This window comes from Falco naumanni, chromosome 6 (genome assembly GCF_017639655.2).
Source record: "Falco naumanni isolate bFalNau1 chromosome 6, bFalNau1.pat, whole genome shotgun sequence".
NCBI lineage: Eukaryota > Metazoa > Chordata > Aves > Falconiformes > Falconidae > Falco > Falco naumanni.
The window spans coordinates 47,501,809-47,526,516 of NC_054059.1; the positions used below are offsets into that span (position 1 = coordinate 47,501,809).

General features: G+C 35.9%; 1 protein-coding gene across 8 annotated transcripts in view; it reads left to right on the forward strand.

The window, feature by feature from the left end:
- Positions 1-24,708, forward strand: part of SCAF8 (SR-related CTD associated factor 8) — a 167,033-nt gene that overhangs the window by 34,728 nt on the left and 107,597 nt on the right. For 3 of the 8 annotated variants that reach the window (XM_040597453.1, XM_040597459.1, XM_040597457.1), the window contains exons 7-20: positions 1,911-2,087; positions 8,116-8,195; positions 8,610-8,727; positions 9,636-9,767; positions 9,922-10,034; positions 10,533-10,726; positions 13,229-13,329; positions 15,015-15,128; positions 15,787-15,943; positions 17,157-17,287; positions 18,916-19,060; positions 19,588-19,668; positions 20,267-20,488; positions 21,132-23,496. In XM_040597453.1, coding sequence (XP_040453387.1) covers positions 1,911-2,087; positions 8,116-8,195; positions 8,610-8,727; positions 9,636-9,767; positions 9,922-10,034; positions 10,533-10,726; positions 13,229-13,329; positions 15,015-15,128; positions 15,787-15,943; positions 17,157-17,287; positions 18,916-19,060; positions 19,588-19,668; positions 20,267-20,488; positions 21,132-22,831 — 3,465 coding nt within the window. In that variant the 3' untranslated portion in view covers positions 22,832-23,496. Of the gene's footprint in view, positions 1-1,600; positions 1,730-1,910; positions 2,088-2,112; positions 7,691-8,115; positions 8,196-8,609; positions 8,728-9,635; positions 9,768-9,921; positions 10,035-10,532; positions 10,727-13,228; positions 13,330-15,014; positions 15,129-15,786; positions 15,944-17,156; positions 17,288-18,915; positions 19,061-19,587; positions 19,669-20,266; positions 20,489-21,131; positions 23,497-24,708 lie in introns of those variants that run through there. The other 5 variants (XM_040597454.1, XM_040597455.1, XM_040597461.1 and 2 more) reach the window with 4 other exon arrangements.

Genomic DNA, 24,708 nt, shown 5'->3' on the forward strand with positions numbered 1-24,708 from the left:
TAAATGCATGCAGGTAAACTTGAATGTCTAGACATAGGAGAGGGCAGAGTAAGAAAGATGTGACCAACAAGAATGTGAAAACAGTTAGATTGGTGACCACCCAGGATTTTGCCACTCTAGGGCTTCTACCTCTGCCCCTTCAGTTTGATTACTTCCTACTTAGAGCCATGCACAAGGTGGACCAGCTGTATTTGCTCATATTCTAAGGATCCTGCCAAGAAGAGGGCGGGGGAGCTCTTCAGCTTTGCCTGTTGCAATAGTCGGTGAAAACTCTTGCTGAGGTAGAACAACTGAAGCTTTTTCAGAGACTCTGCTGTATAAGGACTCTGTATAACTGTTCTTAAAGAATAGGAAGAGTTGTTTCACATCATCAGAAGGTAACTCTAAAACAACCTTGAAAAAGGATCATACATTTTCAATGCATTGTGCAAAAGATGATCAAACTAATCAGCTTATGCAGGGTTTCTAATGAGCCCTTACAAGAAGGGAGGGATTGAACTCTTGTTCAGTGGTGAAGCCCATGAGGAGGTGGAATATGAATGTAAACTACTCAGGGAACTTACATCAGCATAGTTTGAACTACCTGGGTTTGCTCAACTTTTTTTCTAGAAATACCCAAATGTAAGACTCCAGGGGTATACCTCATGGAAGACAAAGGACCGTTTCCTGTAATTCCATGGTACTTTGAGGACTTCTTTCCATAGGAATAGTATTTTTTCCTTGTGATAAGGTAAATCTGTATAATTATATGGGAGCATCTGTATTCAACAGGTGACTAGATCTGCACAGGAAAAAGCCTTTTATTTCGTCATTGGGACAGCTCCTTCTAAAAAAAATTATATATAACTAGGAAGTTGGAGTAAGGAACAAATGATACACCAGGCAATTGGATTGTACATTTATTCTAAAAAAAACCCTATGGAAGAATTATATTTTTAATTTCCTCCTCTAGATTTGAAGAAGGGTGATCTGTTTTACTCTGATGAAACATTTTAGGTCCATTCATCACACTTTTGGAAGTTAATACCTAGTAATCATTCTGGTATAATCCTAGACCTCTCCTGGGTTGCAGGTGGAGTTGTTTAAACAAACCAACCACCCCACACCCAAAACTTTTTTTAAATAATATTTGAAACGCCCAACAATATTTTTAAATAACATTTTTTAACATCCGTCTTTTGTCATTACCTATTCTTTGTTGAATCAGAACTAGAGCTGCTGCTTCTGATTCAACACTGCATCTAGGCAATTTTTATCATAAGACAGTGCTGTACGGAGCCCAGTCTGTGCCATTGCAGGAAGTCGAATTACATTCGCAGTTCCTGGTTAATTAGTTTTTTATGTTTTGTTAAATAGCAAGGGATTTGCATTCTGTCAGAGCAAACATGAGTTTCAGGAGGAGGTTTTCCTTGTGACTAATGCAGAGACACTAGTGCAAGCTCTTCGTACAGGCACGTTGCATCATCTTAAAGTGGAGCTTGCAACAGTGCAGATATTTTCTCTACACAAATGTTGTTAAAGCATACATATTTTCCTAATATAGATGGGCCCTTAGGAAGCTAACAGATTTTTTTCAGGTCAGAAGGAATCAAACTGGAGAAACAGAAGAGGGGGAACCCTAGAAAGCAGGAAATCCTGAGTGGTGACTGGTCATCATGCAACTTGTCAGAGCAAGTTAGGAGGAAGAAGCATCTGCATGTCTTATCAGCCACAGAAAACAAATTAGCCAGTAAGTGGGAAACAAAATTTGCCATAAAAGAAAACAAATTAAGATGAAATAATAGCCATAGGTTAGATGATACTGCATTCCTGAAGATTTTTTTTTCCTAACTGCAAGGGGAAAAGACTAGTTTGGTTTTTGCCTTTTAAAATTTTTTTCTTCTTTAATGCATTTATCTTTTCTCTTCCAGCTTCAGCAGTTGATACAGACACTGCAGATACAGCAACAGAAACCTCAGCCTTCGCTACTTCAAGCCCTGGATGCTGGTCTTGTCGTTCAGTTACAGGCCCTCACAGCACAACTTACAGCTGCAGCTGCTGCTGCTAACACACTTAATCCACTGGAACAGAGTGTCTCTTTTAACAAGGTAGAGGTAGAATAATAGAAGTTTGAAGAAATATTTATTGTTAAAATATGTGTAAGTGAAAGAATCTTCTTTCGGATTTTTAACTTTAGAAACTTTAAAAATACTTGAATATAGTATAAAGTGCTCTATCTTGAAAATTTAAAAATGTCTAGAGAGTAGTATAAATTGAAATAGTAGTCCTGTATGAGTTTAGGGCTAAATGGCATTTTATAGACTATCTTTGAGTTGGAAGGAACCCGTAAGGGCCATCAAGTGTGAAGATGAATTTGATGTAGCAAAGTTAAGTTATTGTTACTATATTTTTTCACCCTTTGTAACACATCAGTGACAATTGAGCATGTCTTGTATTTTCCCTTCCTGTGTTCCTGATCCAAGATAGGAAATGATCCCTTACAAGGTAATGAAAGGGACACATGCAGAAATTTATATATGTTGTTTTCCCAGAAGAGTAAAATGTGATTGGACTTGAAATTTCTTTAAATTATTGATACTAAGAAAACTTAAGGTCTTTAGCCACAAAATGGTAGTAAATGAAGAAATAAGTTTGACTGTAGTCAAAACTAGTCATGTGACACTTTCTAAGGGATGTCAAAGTGTAAAAAACAAACCCTGTATGTGAAGAAACTTTGTGTGTTCTGCAACATATATGCCTATCTTAAAAAAACAAACAACAAACAAAAAAGAGCCCCCCCCCCCCCCCCCCCCCCCCAAACAATAGCAGCCCAGAATACAGGAATTTAAGAAGGCTGATATAGTTGAATGCCAGGTAGCAATAACCATGCTGGCAATTACAGTAGTAGTATAGTATCAGGAGCATAAAAAAGGAAGAACTTCTACTCAAAGATTAAAACATAAGTATTGTTTTATTATCTTCGCAAGAAACAGCTTGTGAGTAGATAATCTCTGTAGGAATTGTCCTGGAGTGAATAAATAATAAGGAAGTCAGAGAAGCAAAAAACATAATTATATTTTTTTTCCCCTAACCGTGATAATCTCTTTTTCAGGCAGTTGGCTGTTCAGACTCAGCACTTGTCAAGTTCCAATGTTTTAGGACAGTTTATCTTATGTTTCTAGAATTGAGCTAAACTCAAATCTCTGAAATAATAAAGAGTTGTCATTACTAATGAAAATAATGCAGCTGTAAAAGTCAGGAAAAGAATGGCCTGTACTCAATGCTGTATCACAGCTGTAACCATCAACTTGAGTAGGGTATAATCACAGGGAACGAATGCATCAATTAATAGGGACTGCCTTAATATTTAGATACAAAACATAATTAAGAATACAGCATTCTGTTGTGGTTTATTCTGCAGACTTCAATTCCAGCACTTGTATGGATAGTTGTACTTGTGGGTATGGCTGTCTTGAATGCTGGTCAACTTACCTGGAGCAAATTGAAGGAACTGGCATTCTGATGAGATGTTTGTATATCTTGAGTGAGTTCAGCCTGAAGCTATTTAGTTAGTTTATGCCAGTAATAGCATGCTGCAGTCTTGTGAAAGTTGTCAGCAGAGTCAATGTACGTGATGAGATTTTGAAGGTAAGTGTTGTGGAAGGAATTCTTGTGATAATGTGATAATTTACAATTTTTCACTAGGTATATAGTGTTGAGTAGTTCTTGTACGCTGTGGAAGAGTTGTGTTTATAGTATGTGATCTGTACATCAGTTCTGCATTATACAAGTAGTGTTAGATTATAATACACCTCAAATTCCTTATTCAGTGTTCTACTTCATCTCTATGAATGAACTAATTATGTATTGTTAGTCCGTTGAAACTTTTACTCAAAGGTTATTTAGGCTGCTTTGCATGTTGTTTTAAAATTTCCTGGTGGTTTTTTTTTTTAAATATAACATTGGTGCTACCATACCTATTGTGTCCTTTTCCCAAGGTTTGAGGATTTCTCAATCTAGCTATTATAGAAAAGTGCATATTAATATATTATGTATTAATGGGCAATCTTACTTTTGCAATGATAAGTTTTGGGAATAATAATTTTTCTTTAATGGTGTCTCAGCACCAGTATCACCTGCCACCCGAGTCCCACTTCTCAATAGCTGAAGACCGTGAGTCATAATGACAGAATTTTATTAGAGTCTACTTCCATTTAATTATATAATTAATTATATAATTTTTTTTAACTAGACATGGCAGCCTTAATAAAGCAAGTGTTACAAAGGCGTTATTTACTTCTATAGGAAGCATCTGCATCGGTGTTCTAGTTTCAGTCAGGAGCAAGCTTTTGAGGTTAAACTTCTGATGGTTTGTGTACCACATGTCATTTCACATTGCAGAGCAATCTTGAAGGCATAAAGTAGATTCATTTAGATTAAGCAAAAGCAAAAGGTATGCTGCAGCTGCTAGTGAGTACTCAGTGCAGGGCCAGGCTTGAGCTGCTTCAAATTAACTAGTAACAAAGTCCAAATAGCATTGCCAAATAAAATAAAAACTACAAACCAGATTCTTTTTAAGAGAAAAAGTTTTGGGAACGCTTTGCTTCCTGACAGAAAATCTAGATCTTTTTTAGTGATCTTCCAGGATACTCTGAAGTTCTTGAGTTGTGTGCATTTTAGAGAGCTCACAGTAATTTTATATTTAACACAAAATGCCTCAACTACAGATGACGGTACTGTTAGAGATACAAGTATCAAACCCCAAGGTGTCAGAACAGTACAATGAACAGTAACACTAGACTGTTAACACTTTTTGAGTACCAGACATACAGTTGCTTAATCTCTGGGGTTCTAGTCTCTATAAGAAAATAAGTTGTTCACAAGTATACTTATATCAACAGAGCTGAGCCAGCAGAGTGCCCTGGCAACAAAGAGGGCCAACAGCATCTCAGCTGTGTGACCAGGAGTATAGCCAGGTGATTGATGGAAATGATCGTTCCATCTAGACATCCCTCTACTCTAGACTGCATCTAGAGTATCACATCCAGTTTTGCCACCCCTGCCCCTGTGCAGGAAAGACATTGACAGACTGGAGTGAGTTTAGTGGAGGACCACCAAAATGGTCATGGCTGGAGCATTTGCCCTCTAAAGGAGCAGAGCTGGTTCAGCCTGGGGCAAAGGCCCCCTGGCACCTACAGGAAGGTTGGCAAGAAGATGAAGCCAGGTTTTTCACAGCACAGCATAGCAGCAGGACTATAGACAAGAGACAGAAACTGAAACAAAAGGTTTTGGGGTGGGTATAAGGAAAACCTTTTTTCCCATGAGGACAGTCATGGTTTGCTTGGAAATAGATTGCTTGGAAAGATTATGTAGTCTCAGTTGTTGGAAGCTAAGATGTTTCCAAGACTCAGCTGGGTCAAGCCCAGAGTAACCTAATCTGAGCGCACAGATAAGTTTACTTTGAGCAGAAAGCTGGACTGAGACCTACTGAGGTCCCTTTCAACCTGGACTGCCCTGTGATCCTAAGATTTATGAAGAATGGGCAGAACGGGTACTGGCATCTGGTGGACATTGACGAAGCATTCTTACCATCCTGAAAAAAACATCTTACCATCTTAAAAAAACCTGCAGCAGCAAAATTAGAGAATCTAGCAATTCCTGAAGGCAATAATTAGAAATATTGAGTAGTTTCTGTAGAAGATACTGAACAGACCTATAGTAGAGTTCAGAGAATGGAGGATGGGGCCATGGTGTGGGTATAGAAATACTTACGTGCTTGTAGGCAGTGTCCAAAAGGCAAAAGTTGTGAGTTGGCAGACATAAAAAAAGACAGTTTTTGTGATAAATAAACAGTAAGCATCATGCTCTAAAGAAAACTGCTTGGTTCTCATTCATTGATATAATAGTGGTAAATTGGATAACATAAATAGTGCAGGCAGATATTTCTGGTGAATACTTAAGTGTCCATCTTCTTTAAAAAAATCCCTATTTTTAATAAATTTGGCAGTTCTTCCAATCCTTTGTTTTCAAGCTCTTCAGTCTCTAGTATCTTGTGGAAGTAAGTTGCACAAATTAATATGCATTACATGAAAAAGTCCTTCCATTCGTCAACATCAAATGTGTGTATTTCGTGATCTTGCTACATGACCATATATATCCTTGTGTTCTGGTAGAGATTTATTTTTTTATCAACACTTCCTTTATGTTTATGTACTACTCCTTTTAATTATGAAAGAGAATATGCGAATATGCTGATCCTTAAGAAGAATTTTGTTTCCTTTGGAATAAAAAGCTTTTTTTCATGTCTTTAATCATTCCTTTGTTGCTTTTTCTGAACTTGTTCTCTTTTTAGATAAAGTGACAGGTGTAGCATTCATGGAAAGTTCTTTGTGTGTGTGTGTGTGGTGGGTTAACCTAGCTATCCTCATAGTTCTTTTAATTTCTATTGCTTTATTGTAGACAGTATTCTGTTACAGTTTATTTAAAAATCATGATCTTTCAGTTAAGATTTTTCCTTTTATCTGCTATGTTGTTTAAAACAAATTTAAACAAAAATCACACTGCACATTTGACTACCTTGGTTGAAAGTTCTTTTGATATTCTCTGGCCCCAGTTTAAATAATCTTTTTGCATATGATAAATTGTTGACTACTTTCCACTTGTTCCTTTTCTCAGACAATTAAACATATTCTTTTATCTTCCTTTCTAGTTGGTCATGATGGAAGATACATGATGATTAATAGTATTTTACAATGAGACTGGTTGTTTTTCTAAAATACATGTTTTTTTCAGAGCAGCAGAATTTTGCAGATACTTACTTGAAAATATTCTACCAATATGAAAAAAATATAAAAAGAAGGTGGCCACCTTGTTTTAAATGGCTTGGATATATATGATGAAAGTTATTCTGGATTTTAGTATCCCATCTCACTTAAGTTTGATGGTCTGTATTTCTGTTATGTTTTCTCAGAGATAGATTCAGTCCTGCTTTCATGTATATTTGGTTATTTCATTGGGAAAATAATTCTAAAAATTCTTGATTGATCATTCTCTTAGTTACTTATGCTTTGTTCTTGCTGGACTCCAGTAATTGAGAGTAAGTAGAACATTCTGAGAAAGAAAATGGGCCACCAAAGACATTATTGCCTTGGTATTTTGAAGTGACTGTCCCGTGTTCTCATCCTCTTGGTTTTTTCTTCTGAGATCAGGGTTTGAGAAGAAGTTATGGCAGTTTTCAGTACAGCATTAAGTCTGCTTTTTCAGAAAAAATCAAAGGTATAAAGATGCATGGACACGGGTTTGATAGCACTGCTCTATCAATTAATAGTTACTCAGTGACTAATAATTTGTTTGTTCTGTTTCTTCATGCTTGTTCTTTAGTTTTGTTTTCAAGAAAGTAAAATGCCACTGAAATGCTTCTGGGCTGTTTAAAAATTAATAAAGAAAACAAACTTTTTTGGTTCAGCAGAACTACAGCGTAGACATTCTTACAGTTAAAACAAGAAGTTTATCCAAGTTTTTCTTTTTCCCTGTCAGATACCTTTCTTTTTATCCATCTAGAGGCTTATTCCTCTTACATGATAACTGCTAGCTTTGATTATATTTTTTTTGCAGACTGTGTGAGAAGTTGTTTTGAAGGAGCAGTGTATTTGAAGGAATTCATGTTGTCTAAATGGCATGTGTGTGTGAAAATACAGCAATTCTTTGTGAAGTAAGAAAGCTGTAGGCCTTCTCTTGATATGAGCAGAGCAGTTTGCCAAATGATTGAATAATTGGCCTCTTCGTAGTAATTTCTCCTAATGAAAGGAACTATTACCTAAAATGAATCTTTATTTAAGCCTTACTCCAAACTAACTGTTATTTATTATGGAAAAAACATGTGGTTGTACTTGTAACAGCAGCCAGAGCTCAAGAAAGCCATGAACAAAATTCAGCATTTGATGCATTCAGTGTTGCATTAGCTGTATGCAATGTTGCAATAGTGGTATGACATTTAATTTTCTATTCAGGTTAATTGCCAAAATTTATTATTTTTTTTTTTTAAGTTGAGAAGTAAGAGCTGTTTTCTTTTGAGAAGTAAATACATAGAGAGACGTATAAGGAGTACTCAGTAATGCTTATTTCGCTTTCTCCTAGAAGCTGATGGACAGGTTTGACTTTGGGGAAGAATCTGAACAAAATGAAGAGCCTAAAAAGGAAACTCCCACTTCCCAACTGTAAGATCAAGTTATGTTTCTATGGAAAATGCTAACATTTGCCTGACATTAGTTGAATATTAGGATTAAATAGTAAGAAAAATGTTGTTTCTTTCAGAGCATATTAAAATAGTAGGAAGAGAAAAGACACTTTACAAAATTACTGAAACATACATGTTTTAAAAATATTTAATATAAGTCTGTGTGCCAAAAGTTTTGTTGACTTGATCTTGAGGTTAGCCCATTCTTTGGTTTGTTAGTTATATTGATAGCATTAATGCGATAATGATAACAGAAGGTCAAACTAGCTACAATTGTCTTCATTATTTTACATGTTTATTTAAACTTGAAATGGTTGTGAAGACCTGTTTACTAACTGTTTAAACCAAGAGGAAAAACTGTTATATTTTTCTAATTTAAATTATTTCATTTTAGACCTTTAGTGCCAGAATCTGTGAACAACTCACTTTTTCACCAACTAGCTGAACAGCTACAGCAACAAAATTTAGAACATCTCAGACAACAGCTTCTTGAGCAGCAGCAGCCTCCAAAAGTAAGAACTCCATCTTGTGGCTGTCATAATAATTGTGTTCTCCACTGATAAAAAAATCATACTCCAGGACAAAAAATTGTCTTGTTACTGACAGTTCTCTTACAATGAAGGTCTTTGTCACTAACTGATCATCTAACAGAAGTTTTCAGAGTAAATGGGGTAAGTGGAAGAAGTACTTAAAGCAGGAAAAAAACCAACCCACTAATGTGCGGGGTTTATGTTTTGCTTCTCTTAGGAAGGAGTAACCTTTAGCTGAGTTACAGACTGACTGTGCTTTGGTTGTTCCTCTCTTTAAATGGGGGAAAAAGTTTTTTGCTAGCTGTCATAAAGGTGGTGAGCACTGAAGTGATTATGCTCCTGTGTGGAAAGCGAGCAGTGTGCAAGCTGCTGCTGCAGAACCATCAAGAGGACAGAATAGAGATTGCAGATAACTTTAACTTCCCCTACCAGGCTTTAATTCTTGGCTAATAAATGTCTTATTCTGTTGAAGAATCTGAGCTAAAGAATAGTGTCGCATATTTCTTGAGAAATTATTAATTCAGAACTGATGCTTGAGGCAACCCAAGGTTCCTTCTTAACTGTGTGAATTGGATCCTCTCAGCCAGCCAAACTGAGCAACAAAGTGTACTCTGGGTTTTTTTGAATTAGCAAATATGTAGTCATTTTTGTATAGTCAGGAATATTAACTATTTCAAAGGTTTTGCATTTAAGGATGATACAAAAAATGGAATAAAATGGATTCACCTTTCAAACAAATGGGAAGCGGGAAAATAAGAGAAACCTGATCAATAGTTTTTCAGATATATTTGAAATATATTTTAAGATATATAGTTGTTTCATGTACTGTTACATTTTGAGACAGTAAGCATTTTGAATTGAGGCTTTTTATGATATTATTTGTTGTTTAGGCAAGCCCTGAGGAGAATCAAGAAGGAAATTTTGGTTCAGAGCACTCTGCATCACCATCACAAGGGAGTAGTCAACAGCAGTTTTTAGAAGTGGAAACAAATGTGGATGATTCAATGGATATTCAACAACAGGTGAAACTCTTAAATGTGATTGCAGAAGTTGAAAGGAAAACACTTATTAGGATAATCTCAAAATGAGTAATATGGTTATACGCTTTCATCTAGTTTATGTATTTGTGAGTATACTTACTAAATGTTATTGAACATCTATTATGTCTGATCTCAGGACATGGATATAGATGAAGGACAGGATGTTCCTGAAGAAGAGATTTTTGAACAAGAAGAAAAAAAATCAGCTGTTCGCTCAAGATCAAGAACTCGTTCAAGATCTCGTTCAAGGTTTCATAATTAACTTGTATTAAGTAGTTGAAGATTTTCTGAAATAAAGTTGTAATTTGTGATTATCATTCTCAGTTTTGTATTTTCGAGAATTTTCATGAGCAGTTTTTGACAATGAAAAAAATTGTTCACGTAACATTTGTGTGTGAGATGCAGACTTGCTGTATGACAGTTCATTTTGCTTATCTATAATTTACTTCAGAGTTTTTTAATACTTGTTCAGGTAACAAAAATAACTAACACTAACCATCTGGACACGTTTTCTGTGCCAGAAAAATAGATAGTGTTACAGAACATTCAAGATGTGGTTTATTTTGTTTTAAACTCAAGGTGTATGTTCTGTTCCTCACACTAATGGCATGAAGTTTATCTCCTTAAGCAGTTTGAGTGAAGGTAACAGAAGTGTCTGTATCATGCTTAAAGTTTGTAGTTAAAAGACAACTAAATCAGATTTTTTTTTTTTTTAACTCAGCATACTGAAATTAAGTATTTTTGTAGGTCTCCAAGAAAACGAAGGTCTAGATCACGGTCTGGTTCTCGTAAGCGTAAACACAGAAAACGTTCACGCTCGAGATCAAGAGAAAGGAAGAGAAAGTCATCTCGGTCATATTCTAGTGAAAGAAGGGCTAGGGAAAGGGAAAAAGAACGTCAGAAAAAAGGATTGCCTCCTATACGCTCAAAAACACTAAGTGGTAAGTGGCAGCTGCGTACTGTTTTAATACTGTAGTGTTAAAGGAAAAAAGGCTTTGTTTTTCGTTGAAAGAACAAGATTTAGCTTGGATACTGTTACAAAACAGTAACTATATTCTTTTCTATATTTCATTTCTGATGTTTTTTACAACTTAGGTACATAATTTTAACTTGGAGGAAAGCAAGTATCATACTGTTCTACTGATGATTTTACTCATACTGTTGCACCAGTGATTTTACTTCTGAACAGAGAATAGCAGGGGCTGTCCCTAAGTTACAGCCTGCTTTCTATTTATATTATCTGCACACTGTCTTCTGTGGGGCATCTGAAGATAAGCGCTTGATCTGAAAATTGGTACACTGACAAGACATTTAAGTATGTGGTACACACTTTGGACACTTGGAGTATCTCAGAGGCTGGTTTTGTTAAACCTTTAGAGTGCTTTTTAAATAGCTCTTCACAGGAACATGGAGCAAAATCAGGTGGAATGCGCTGCCATAAGACAGCCTATAATGGTTGTATTGTAAGAAAGTATCCAGAAACCAAGTGAACTTCAGCTTCTGCACGGTGCTGCTGTCATTTCTACGGAGAATTTACTTACTAAAAAGGAGGAAGGTAGTAGGGAGAAGGAGAATTTTCTCCACACAGTCGCTTTAAATCAGAGGGAATGTATTTTGAGATAAGCACTGGGAGCAGTGAAACTGGGTGTAGTCGTCTGCTACTGTATCGGTATATCCCATTGCTGCTTTTAGGAGGATCTTGGGATGCATAATTGTACTTATTTTATTTTTGTAACAAACTTCTGTTCCAGAATTTAACTTTGTTTAGATACACACAGTTTCTGATGTAGTTTTGTGTTTGTGTCTTAAACTATATTATCTATCTGACAAGATAAGCAGTTCAAAATTCATTTCTGCAAAGGAAGGAGCTTTCAGTTCTCTTCACATTGATATTTTACATCATTCCAAGGTGGTTTAAAACTCAGGACTGTACTACAGTTTAGGTGTATATATTTTTTTAATTCTCTGGCTTTTCACGTGGAAAGCAGCAGATCAGTTTTATGGTGTAGATTTCTCCCAGCAGTCTGCAAAGCAGGGAGGTATAATCAGTATAGTTGGGAGCTGGGAGGCAAGGATGTTAAAATCTGATGAACATTAGCAGCAGTTGAGGTCCTATGAAATGACTTGGCTCATGGAAAGAAGATATTAAGAAGGCTAAGTGAAGTGTGGAGACTTTGTTGGGGGATAAATAAATAAACAGGTAATTCACCCTACAGGCTTTCTACGTCATGAAATTTGTTCAGTGACAGCAGCTGTTACCACTTGCTGAGGTCTGAAGAGTCATTTCATAAAGCTTAACACAATGAGGAAAAAGAAAGGGCCATCTACAAGCATGTAAGGAACAAGTTTTTATCCAAGAGAAAACTTACAGCTAGTCTTTTTCAGTACTGCTGAGTACTGCTGTAACTGAAAATGGCAGTTGAGAGAGGAATGCACAGCACTGGTTTCCAGTTTGATGCACCAAGATTATTAGTACAGGGAGGATGCGTGATGTGTCAAGAGGATGATCGAGAAAGAATGTTTCCTTCGTTCAGGTTAGTGCAAGCCCAAGAGATCCAGGTTGTCTGGTTTTGTTCTACCTTAGGTCCTTTAAGATCCTGGGTGAGTTATTCAGGGTAGTAAGGTATTTGAGGAAAACCACCAATATTGGTCTAATCTCTTGCTGGTTTAGATTACACTGTGTTAAGTGGAAATAACTGCTGTGAGTTTGTCAGAATTTGCACACATAGATTAGGTAATATCTAGGAGACGAGTTGGAGAAGGAAGTTTTAGCTCTCATGTCAGTGAGTGTGTTTGGCAAGGGGGTGGAGGTAGGCATTTGGGAGATCAATTGTAGGGATCTGGGCTCATGAAATTGGCAAGTCAGGAGTATCATGGACATCCTCAATTCAATTGTGAGCCTCAGCCAGCTTCGTCTTTCTGGGATGTTCCCCAAGATGAAGTAAAAGTATAGTTTCCATTTCTTTCAGGTGAAAATGCAGTGCATAATACTGCAGTTAAGTTCCTTCTGTAATACATTCTAGCCAGTTAGAACTTAATCTTACTTTGTTAAAATTGACTTTAAATCCTAGAGCTGTGTCTTTTATGGAATGTGGAATAGAAATTATTTTTTTTTCCTCCCTGAGTAATTTCTACTGCGGTTTACTGTAGCTAATAATTTAGATAATTTTATTTTTTCATTTATTTTAAAACAACTATTGTTTAAAAGCAAACAAAACAAGAAGAATGAACACTTGTACTGAAATGTCTGTTTGGTATCTTTTAACCCTTGTAACATTTTTGTCAATGTACTTGATCTCTATAAAGTAAGTAATAGACTTACTGTTTTTGCTTTTTGATCAGTGATTTCTGTGTAATTGTAAAACCTTTTATATCTGTGCTATAGAATATTTTATAAGCTAACAGTCTAGTATTTTGTTTGACATTGCTGTATTTCTTGACAGTTTGCAGTACTACTCTTTGGGTAGGTCAAGTAGACAAGAAGGCTACACAGCAAGATTTAACTAATTTGTTTGAAGAATTTGGACAAATAGAGTCAATTAATGTAAGTAAGAATGTTACCATACATTTTCAGGGATTACAGACTAGCAACTTAAACACGCTTATGCCACTGAATTCCTTTGTATTTAGGAGACTATTTTGTTTTATCACTGTTTAAAACCTGTGGCTGTGGTATTTGCTCGTTGGTTTTGATGTCCTGTCTTTTGAAGCACTACAGGCAGTACACTTCATGGTAAAATGGCTTTTCCCAAGTACCAACCATTGACACAGTTTTTTAAACCAAGGTCTTAACAAATGAAGTTACGTCTTTTATCTTTTTGTGATATGGCATGGGGAAAGTATCTTTTTTCCTTGGACTTTTGGACACTAACTGATGTGTATCCACATTGTTCTTGGTTACATTCCATACAGAGGGTTCCTTAAATTAAATCAGTGTGGATAAAACATTTAGAAGAGAAGAAATTGTACTGTAAACAAGTGTTTATTCTAAAATGTGGCAATTAAAGATATGTTTATCATTTAGAGATACATTTCTTATGATTTGGAGTAATTTAGATTTAGTTGTTTAGAGTCATACTTCAGTGTGGCCTATGATGTAACTTCAAGAGAAAGTATTTTTCTTCTAAAATAACATACCAACCTGAGAGAAATTTGGATTTTTGTCACTTGCTCCAGCAGTTTTGAAGTGCTTCTCATGCAATTTCATTCATTTCAGATAATATTTTTACTCTTTTTTTATCATGTTAATAAATTCAAATATATAATTAATAAGGAATAGTTTTTGTGTCATTACAGAATCTTATAAAAAGCTTCCCAAGTCAGGCCCCCCATCCCCCCATCGCCTGTTATTTAAGACTCTTTTTGATTTGCAGGGACTAGCAATTAAGAAAGCCCAAAGGAAAGTAATCTAACAACCATGATATCCCAGTACCTCTTATGTTTCAGAGGCAAACCATTTGTAAATTGTTAATCCTATGCATTCCACAAAACTTAAAGTACCTAGGGTAACATTGTTGTGTATCTTAAATATATTTTTCTAAGAACTGCGTTAAAATCTGTTATCTTAAGTGTTTTGGTTTGTTGTATTACTTTGTGGTCCCAAACAACGTAAAAGCACACCTATATTTGTGACTAAAACTAAAATAAGAGTTTGTCATACATGATTTGCAGACTTTCAAAGATTATATGCCACATCATACTTTTCCTTCTTAAATAAAACATCAAAGCTAGTGGAAATTACACTTTGGGAATGAGGACTCTACCCTTCAAAAATGCAAGATACTTATAATTAATAAGTTTGTGCCTCTGTGAAAGGCTGTTGCTCAACTTGCAGTGAATTGGGATCTTAAGAAGAGGTAGCAGCCTCTGCTTTTCTGAAGTTGTCATAGTATAGCTCCCGGTTCTTGCCTGCTCAATGTTGTTCAAATCTTTCATATAACTTTTAGCACCCATTCTTTAGCTTCCGGCTGCTTCTTGAAAATGTTGTAACTGAAGTACCCTGCCAATATCACTCTTAAGTTTTGCTGATGCTCAACATTTTTAATATTGTTGATTAAAGTAATCATTGTTTACGGTGTAAACCTTTCCATTTTTAACATTGTTAATTAAGGTAATGATTGTTCACGGTGTAAACCTTTCCTTTTTTAGTATTGGTATTCACTTAGTGTAGTTACATAATCTGAGGTAATGGTTTTCTTACTTTCTAATACTATTTGTTTTTATCCATAGATGATTCCCCCAAGAGGTTGTGCTTATGTCTGTATGGTTCATCGACAAGATGCGTATCGTGCTCTTCAGAAACTTAGTTCTGGGTCCTATAAAATTGGATCTAAAATTATTAAGGTAAATTGGTTTTAATCTAAGGATGCTGTCCATTCCAAATACAGTACAATTTTAGTATGATGATTTGTCATTTAGCAATGGTTCATTCAAACGTACAATATGGCAAGAAGAGTGAAGCGGTAAGGTGTGAATTTTCTTTCCTCTCCATGTAAAATGCAGCTTTTACCAGACGATATGTAGGATAGTAAAATGAAATTAATTACTTGATACTTAAGAAATACATGGAGAACATTTTATGTATGTGGTGGGGATGAGAGTACAAGACTGTAAACGACCTCCTGGACCTGACTGTGTGGATCACTTTATTAAATTTGACAGTATTCTTACAGACTTAAGTATAAGATTAAATGCTGTGGGGTTTTCTGCTTTCTTTGGTTGATGAGACCTTGAAATAGCGTATTTTTAATTTCCGCATACATATGTTAGGATTAATGTAGAAGATTCAAGCTTTTTGATGTAGTTAACCTTCCACATATCTGTTGCACAGGTCAAGTAAACTTCCTACAGGTTCATTTGAAATTAAAGCCTTGTTAAAATTCTAATAAAGAGACTCTGAAGATTGATCTGCAACGACAGAAACATGAAGGAAATGATCTGAAATACTGTGTTGGGAGGTTATATGATTTAACCGGATTATCTGGTTGGGTTTTATTTTCAGATTGCCTGGGCTTTGAATAAAGGTGTGAAAACAGAATACAAGCAATTCTGGGATGTGGATCTGGGAGTTTCATATATTCCTTGGGAGAAAGTAAAATTGGACGATTTGGAAGGCTTTGCTGAAGGTGGCATGATTGACCAGGAAACAGTAAATACAGGTATGGACATTAACATGATTCTGATAGTTAGAAAATATGTTTATTTTGGTAATTGCAAATCCTCAGAAAGTTTATTGTTTGGATAATAAATGCCCTTTTAAATGTAACATGAATTTTACTGGCTGCTTGTTTACAATATAAATGACATGATAATAATGAAATTAGAGTATTTTTGTAGATGAGTAATTAGTTGATTGTCATGCCAATGAGGAATTAGTGACAAAGGGGAATGAATTTAAGCAAGCTAATAAAGGATTGTATTTTTTAAAAGTTATGAATTTTCTGTGCACTCGTTTCCAAGTATATAGAATATTAATTTGTATAGATGTTATGATCTGCTTGTGATTGCGAAAAGTCTTATATTCAGGTATAAGACTAAAGTTAGAGTTGGAACTTGTCCAAATAGGCACAGCTTATCTGAACCTTAAGGTATTTCCTCTATGAAGTCGAAGAGACAGGAAAGCAAGTTATGTTAGACCTTATTGTGAGACCCAATTGAGAGGTTCGTTATATTTGTAAGAGACTGAGCACTGTGTGTTCTTGAGATAGATCTAGCACCAAATCACTGGACTATACTGAAGTAAACTGAAGATTGAGACGATTAGACTTTTGTAATAGCGACAATAATTTTTCAGGTCAAAATGCACTCTTGTTTTGAGTAAAAATTGAATATAAATGACAGAAAAATTAAAACATGTAACATTACTGAAATACATTCAGTATGTTATACTTGAAATACAAAATTTTCTGAGGATGTGGCAGAAGGAAAAAATGAGGATTGGGGGGAGGTTTGTTTAGCACGAGGGTTCTCTTGTCATTCTACAGTAGCCAGCTGATAACACAAATATGTTAACAGCAGCAGTTTTTAGAAAACTGTAACATACCCTATATGTCGAGTTATTAACAGGATGAGAGGTGAAAACACTTGGCAAGTTTTGACAAAACAGTTTGTATACAGGTATAATTAAGCAGAGTTATAAAATTTATAAAATTGCAGGTTATAAAAGATACTTTACGTTCTTTAAAATATATAATAATAAATTATTACATTTGCTTCTTTTCCTAGTAAGTTTAGGGGTTATTTGTAATGAATCTGTATAGATACCAGATGAAAATTTATTGTTTAAAAAAGAAGAGGACTTTTTAGTATTTAAACAAAAATGAACATATGAATTATCTTTTTATATTAAATATATACTTTTTTTTTTTGAAGAATGGGAAACGGCCAGAAGCTCAGAAGCAGCTAAAGAAAATATTCAGACTACACAGAGTGCTGCAGTTGATAAGAATACAGTTATTACAACACAGACAGAAGCTTATACGCAACCAGTCACTATGCTGCAGGTTTGTATTGGTCTGAGTTTGCAAAAACCTCACAGAACTGGAGGGGAAAGTTTTTATTCAATACAGGTAAACTTTAATGCTGTGTTGAAGTACTTAAATAAAAAAAAACAAAACACTTAAGTCCTATGTCCATGTGTGTTTATCTCTGAAATATTTTAGAGTAGATTCAGTTGCTATGGTTGAGCTAAATCGTCAGTTTCATGCCCAACATATCCCACACTTGTGTACACACCTGTGTACAGCTTAAGTGTTGAAGACAGCAGTGGTAAAAACAAACCAACAAACCAGGAAAAAAAAAAAAAAAAAAAAAAAAAAAAAGAGAGAGAGATACACACTGGCCTGTTAGTTTCTTAAGGAGAAATTAAAATGAGTTTCCATAAAGCATTTTGCTTAAAAAACAAAGCATCTTTCTGTAAGCTCAGCAGTGCAGTAATCTTTTTTTCACTTGTGCTTGTTGCATCTCTACTGACGCACTTTTCCCCATATCAGCTTTGACAATATATTTAAATATTTTCTCAGTAATTTTGGGGTAGGATTTCATAAGGACAGTCTCATCTTTAAATGGCCTGATTGCTGAAGTAGTGTGCTGTTGCGTTCTCTCATGAATTACTGCATATATTCTTTGATTATCTGCTGTATTTTTTTTTTCATTCTGCTAAAACAATTTTTATTAACATCCCATCAGTAACAAGCTATTGTGGAAGTGTAGAAGAATACAGTGTAATTTTGTTAGTATACTACACTGCACATGTTTATCAAGTATAAATACAAATCCTTTTTTTCAAACTCTTTAACCCTTTTTATAATGATCATGTGAAATTGTAAAATGAGAAGCAGTTGCTCAATACAGTGTTTTATGTATTCATATTACTAGTGTTATCCTTCCTAACATGTGTAGGTATTTCCAGTACTTGAGCTGATGCAAAATTACTGTGAAAAGTTAATGTTTGCATTAGCTTGCATTGAATTTTGAGCTTTTTTCACAAAATTGTCTTGAGTCTTCATTTCAACTATCTCCTAGTATATACTGGGATCGGTATATATTTAAATATATATATTGCTTTTATATATTTAATATTGCTGCTAATTACTTGTAATTACACTGCACTATATTGAAACATGTAGCTCAGGCATTTCAGAAACAGCAATTTCCAGGATTTTGTCAGAATTATTAGCCTTATAATTACATACACTAAGTTGGCTTTCCACTACTGTTGTAAAATAAGTAATTTTTTCTGAATAGAACAGAATCACTGTTTTTGAAGTGCTCTCAAATTGCCACGCTATCTACATTTTCCTTCCTTTTCTCTCTCTCCCTTTCTGCTTTCACCTCTATGCCATAGGTGAATTTTTATTCTTGAATAAGTATAATGTTTAACTGTGTATTTTCCTGATCTTTTTTAGACAAAAGATAGCATAGGGTTCTTTCAGTGTTCTTGTTTAGCTGTAGTGTAGGTACCATTGCAGAAATCAGTCTAATTCTTCAGGGTGTTCAGAATATATACAAAACCTTTGGTACATTTAGTGCTTAACATGAGTTACAGTTGAGTCAATTTATCCTTTTTTCAATTCCTCATTGAATATCTTTAAACATTGAAGTTGCTTGTTTTTTCTTTCCATGAAATAAGATTCCAGTAGCTCCAGCTGTGCCTGCTGTTAGCTTGGTTCCACCTGCATTTCCTGTCACAATGTCTGTCCCTCCTCCTGGTTATAGTGCAATTCCTCCTCCACCCTTCTTGCGAGCGAGTTTCAACCCTTCACAGCCACCGCCAGGTAAGTTAGTAAAAATGAAGTTGAGGATATAATGAGTATACCTAATGCATTCTTCTGCATCCATTTTGCTTTGTGTAGTTTTCCATCAGCTGCTGGTTACTGATTAAGCCAGTTGATCTTTGAATCTTAAATATGATACTAGATTAAAATTACTTATGTCTAAATATTATTTTTACCAGTGTATTCTGTGAAGAATAGGAATTACACCAGATTTTATCATTTTTTAAACTTTGATAAAAATGAAGGATTAAAAATCCTTAAGAATAATCTCCTTTCTTTTGGAAATTTTTGCAACTCTTAATTTTTTTCTTTGGATATTGCTGGCAGAAATTACTTTTGAAGGTGCACGTGCAGATCATCTACAAAACAGATACTTTAAAAACAGTAACCACTGTTGCCTCTTCCCATATATTTGTTTTTTGCTAGTCTTCATGATGCAGTTTTTCACGATCAATAATGTAGACAAGCTTTTACTGCAAAACTTTATTTGCTTCTCTTGTAATAATTTGTCATTTTTTCCCATATAGGTTATATGCCTCCCCCAGTTCCTCCTGTGGTTCCACCACCTGTTGTCCCGCCACCTGTTGTCCCACCAGTTGTTCCAACACGTAAGTTTGATTCGTCTAATAGTTGTTTGTGTGTTATGGAAAGCCTAATTGTTTGATATACTACCTGTTAATGAAATGTATCCTGTGTAATGGAAAAAACCAACATGGAAGTTATTGTTCAGCTGGTTTAAGCAGATACTGAGGAAAAGGATTTACGGAGCTCTTCAAGTTGACAGAAAAATGATACTTACCATGGGGTTACTGAAAAAAGTTCCAGCAAATTAGATATATATTATATGTATGCATAATTCAATATATGAACCTGTCTGTAACATATATCTGTTACTTGAGCTGTTTGGTGTTGGTCACTGAATAATTCATAATAATTTGTTTAGCCTTTTAACTGTATTCATTTTAAAAAACTGTATGTTTTAAAATATCTGTTAAAGAATACAGATTGCTTAGGTTGCCTACAGTTCATGGTCTCTACAAAAAAATTAAATATTAACAGTGCTAGTTGAGGATAAGAAATTATTAAAAATGTAACACTTAGGGTAATTAATTTCACTTAATTTGATTTATCAGCCTGACCTCTGCCAAACATCTTGAAGGCCTGAATATGTGATTACTGTGATACACTTCTGTTATTTCTCTACAGCTTTAGTACAGCCTCCATTACCAATTGCACAAGAGACGATGAAGGATGTTCCTTTTACTAGCCTTGTTCTACCAGTTGGCACAGTTACTAGCAATCTAGCTACTCCAACATTATCTGCTGGAAGTGTTTTTAATCCTCTGCCAATCAACAAACCAGAATCAGATGAAAAGGGGTCACATCTTACAGACCTTCAGATTTCTTCCAGTGAGAACAACAGATCTGGTAAGAAATGTCTTTATCGTCTGATATGATTGCATACAGGAAGAATCATACTTCTGAGGGTTTTTTTCCTCCAGACCGTGATCCACTACACTAATAACTACAGAGTAGGAGGGTTTAGGCTAGGTATAATTTTCAGTTTAAGTTGGAGGATTGGTGAGAACCATCATTGTCATCATCTGATCATTGATTTCTACCAGCTTATGCTCAGGGATGTTTTCTTTGTAGACTCAAAGTAAAGCTGGCACGGGGAGCCCTTTAGAAAGTTTCTTAAAAGTGAGCTCTTACTACACAAGTGACAATGGAAAGGAGCAGAAGAGGGTAGGATGGTATAAAATGTGTAGAATTGCATGAAAGATTTTAACACTTCCCTTGCGTAATTGGGTGATGGCTGTGGGTCTTGTCGATTTTAAGCTGCTTTACATTCTTTGCTATGTAGAGATGTTTATTTCTGTGGCATAAGGTCTTTTTATCACTAATTGTGATTAAAATGATGTATGTTCGTTATAGAAACTGAGAAAGACCTTGTCAGCAGTATCATCACTGAATGCATTAACTGAATATGGATTAAGCTGCATTTTGTTTTGAATGCTATGTGTTACACTGGTGTTTTCTGGTAACTGTTCTTCTGCTTGCTGCATTTTAGTGCAAAATGATGTCTCGAGTAGCTCTGGACTTGTTGGAGGAGTGCAGCCACCCAGCGTCTCAAGCAGTTCTGGGCTTACTGGAGAAGGGCAGCCACCCACTGTCTCAAGTGGCTCTGGACTTGCAGGGGGAGTACAGCCACCTAGTGTTTCAAGCAGCTCTGGACTTGTAGGAGGAGTGCCACCACCAACTGTTTCAAGCAGTTCTGGTCTTGCAGGAGGAGTGCAGCTACCTACTGTCTCCAGTGGCTCTTCTCTTGCTGGTGGAGTTCAGCCAACCAGCGTCTCGAGTAGCTCTGGACTTATGGCTGGAGTGCAACCACCAAATGTCTCAAGTAGCTCAGGGCTTCTAGCTGGAGTGCATCCACCCAGTGTCTCAAGCAGCCCTGGCCTGCTGACAGGAATGCAGCCACCCAGTGTCTCAAGCAGCTCAGGAGTTCTGGCAGGAGTACAGCCACCGTGTGTGTCAAGCAACTCTGGGCTTCTCATAATGCCACCACCCAATGTTTCAAGTAGTTCTGGACTTATGGGAGTGCCGCCACCAAATATTTCAAGTAGTTCTGGACTTCTGGCAATGCAGCATCCAGCTGGGGTTCAAAACATGCCTCATTTAAATATTAGTAGTCAAAGGATGCCGGGAATGCCTCTTATAGATATCCGTCCAGGCCTAATGCCCCATTCGCCTGGACCAAGGTTTCCATTAATGCAGCCAGGAATGCCACCGCAGCGTAGTATTCCTCCTCCAGCGATCCTTGATCCATCTCTTCACCCACCACCTCGAGGTCCTTTTCCTCCAGGAGATATTTTCAATCAGACAGAAAGACCTTTTGGAACACCAGGAAGACAAAATATTGATAGCATTCCTAATCCAGAGAAAAGACTACCACTTGGAGGCGATAACATTCAGCAGGAAGGAGATAGAGATTATCGCTTTCCTCCAGTGGAAAACAGAGATAATCTTAGCAGACCGTCTCCAGTGGATGTCAGAGATTCTGTTGGACGACCACCAGTTGATCCAAGAGAGGGTATAGGAAGACCTCCAGTAGATGGACGAGAACACTTTGCAAGACCACACGTAGACATGAGAGAGAATTTTGGAAGACCAGGTATGGATAACCTTGGTCGAAGAGAGCATTTTGGTTTCAATTCAGACAAGCACTGGGGACAGAGAGGAGATTATGATGAAAGAGAGCACCATGCCTTCCCTATTTATGGCGGCCCTAAAGGCTTCCATGAAGACAGAGAGAGGTTTCGGCATGTAAACTATAGGTTTGATAGTAGAAGTGGTCCCAATTGGAACAGAGGATTTGAACAAGATGCTCACAGAGATTTTGATGACCGCAGAAGACCCTGGGAAAGACAGAGGGATAGGGATGACAGAGATTTTAATTTTTGCAGAGAAATTAATGGGAACAGGTTTGGAAGAGACAGAATGTCAAACAACTGGATCCCCCCTCCACATCCACGGGTTTTTGAATATTTTGATGGGGCCACTTCCCAACGCAAAGCCGATAATATGCCCCAGGTAAACGGTGAAAATGCAGAGACAGAAAGTCAGCCACCGACTGCACAGGTGCAGGACGATCCAGAACTTTATGAAAAACTGACATCTTCCGTCGAGATAAACAAAGAGAAGAGTGACACAGAAGCTGATATAGAAAGTGAACCAGTGGTAGAAAGCACAGAAACTGAGGGGACATAACTCATCACTCAGTAGGTAAAAGATACCTTTTGTAAAGTTGTCATCTCTCTGTAATAGATAAATGGCTGACTGGACCGTAGCAGTTCACTTTTGTCTGCCAGAATTAAGTTAATCTAATGTTAATGTTCATCTTTCACTTAAATAACTGTACAACTGACTTGTATAGAACACTGTTCTTAATTTGAACATGGTAGGTAAACTTTTTTTTTTATTTCTCTGGTAAAGCATAAACTTGCCCCCACTTGCTTTTAATTTCACAAAGATAAAAGAACAGCTTGTCAAACAAAGACTTCCTATGGAAGAAAACGGAATTTTTTAGATACTACCCTTAGGTTGGCTATCAAAATTGTTATACTTGAAACAGGTGCTGGTGTATCTTGTCCGTGTTTTTAGGCTGCTGCAGAATTTTAAAGTATAGAAAAAGCTGTGATATTTTATGTTCCTACAATTCGGCAGAAAAAGAAACGGCCCATGTTATTTAAGGAGCATAACACAGAGATTAAAAGTGATTTTGTAAAATCTACACTATAGTCTCTGTTTTCTCTAAAGTAAGTGTTTGTGATTTTGTTCCTCGTACTGCAGTGGGTTTAAAAAAATGAAAAAATACATTTTAATGTTGGGTGCATTTTGTTTTTAGATGCCAATAAAGCATATTTGTTTGATAACAGTGTTCTAGGTATTGTATTTTTTTAAAAAACCTGCAAGCTCTAAAAACTTGGAATCAGCTATGATATGTGCTTAGCTAGTTGTTGCAAAAGGTTTATATTACATTTGTAAGACCAATGCAACAGTTACATGTGCAAGAAGCGTATGGTTTTTACATCCAAAGTCATGCAGTCATACTAGTTTATGTAAATAACATATGTATGTAAATATTTGTGTAAACTGTTTGTAGATACCACTTTTTCTGTGCGTGCCTGTGTGTGTGCACACACTCACAGAATATTGTAGACAGTTCAATAAAATTGAAATGAAACTAGGTTGTAAAAATTTGCTTTTCACCTTCTTTAGGTAGTAAGATAAACCTTACTTCACTGCAGTATGGTCAAGCTTATATTTACCTTCTCATGCTCATTGTTAAAATGTTCTTACTACTTCTGGAAGGTGGAATGTGATATACTGTAAAAACGTACAGTAGGATTTTAGCTTATTTCCTAAAATGCAGATATGCATGAAACCAAAACTTAAGCAAGTATTTGCATTGTCTTATTTTGTAATATATTCTGGATAGATAGTGGTAGTGTTCAAGTACTTTGTGGTTATTTGTTTTTAGTGACTCAAAGTCCAGAAATGTTGCACGAAAAGTATAAAGCTGTTGTTGGTCTAAAAAACCTTACATGTTTTTAACAGAAATAAGAGGGGCTTTGTGTTTTGATGGTTTAATATTGAAGTAGAACTTCTTGTTAAATTGTTGAGACGAATTGGCTGCTTAGGTAAATTAGTAGCACTGTTATCTCCTGTTTCATGTACTTTGCTGCTTGTGTATCCTTTAAATTGGTGATGAAAGATTTGGCTATAGGGCGATGTCAGATTTTCAATTTGTTCCACTGAAGTGCATTTCAGCAACTTTTTTCAACATAATTTTTCTTAAAATTCTGTGTCTGAAAGCATTCTTTCACTCAGTTTGGAGAAAGTTGTTTTGCGTAATAAGATCCAAGGATAGATCCTGTTACATGAATATCCCTTTGGTAGAAGAAACACTTTTAGCTCCAGTTAGAATTTTGATCTTTAACATTAAAGCATTAACATGCAAGTTTTAATTCCCCTTCTGCTTCCCTCAAAGGAATGAAAGTATGAGAATGCCACATGAGTGTAAAGCATAAGCATGCCTTTGAACGTAGAAGCAAGTTACGCATGTGTGTGTTGCCCTCTTCCTC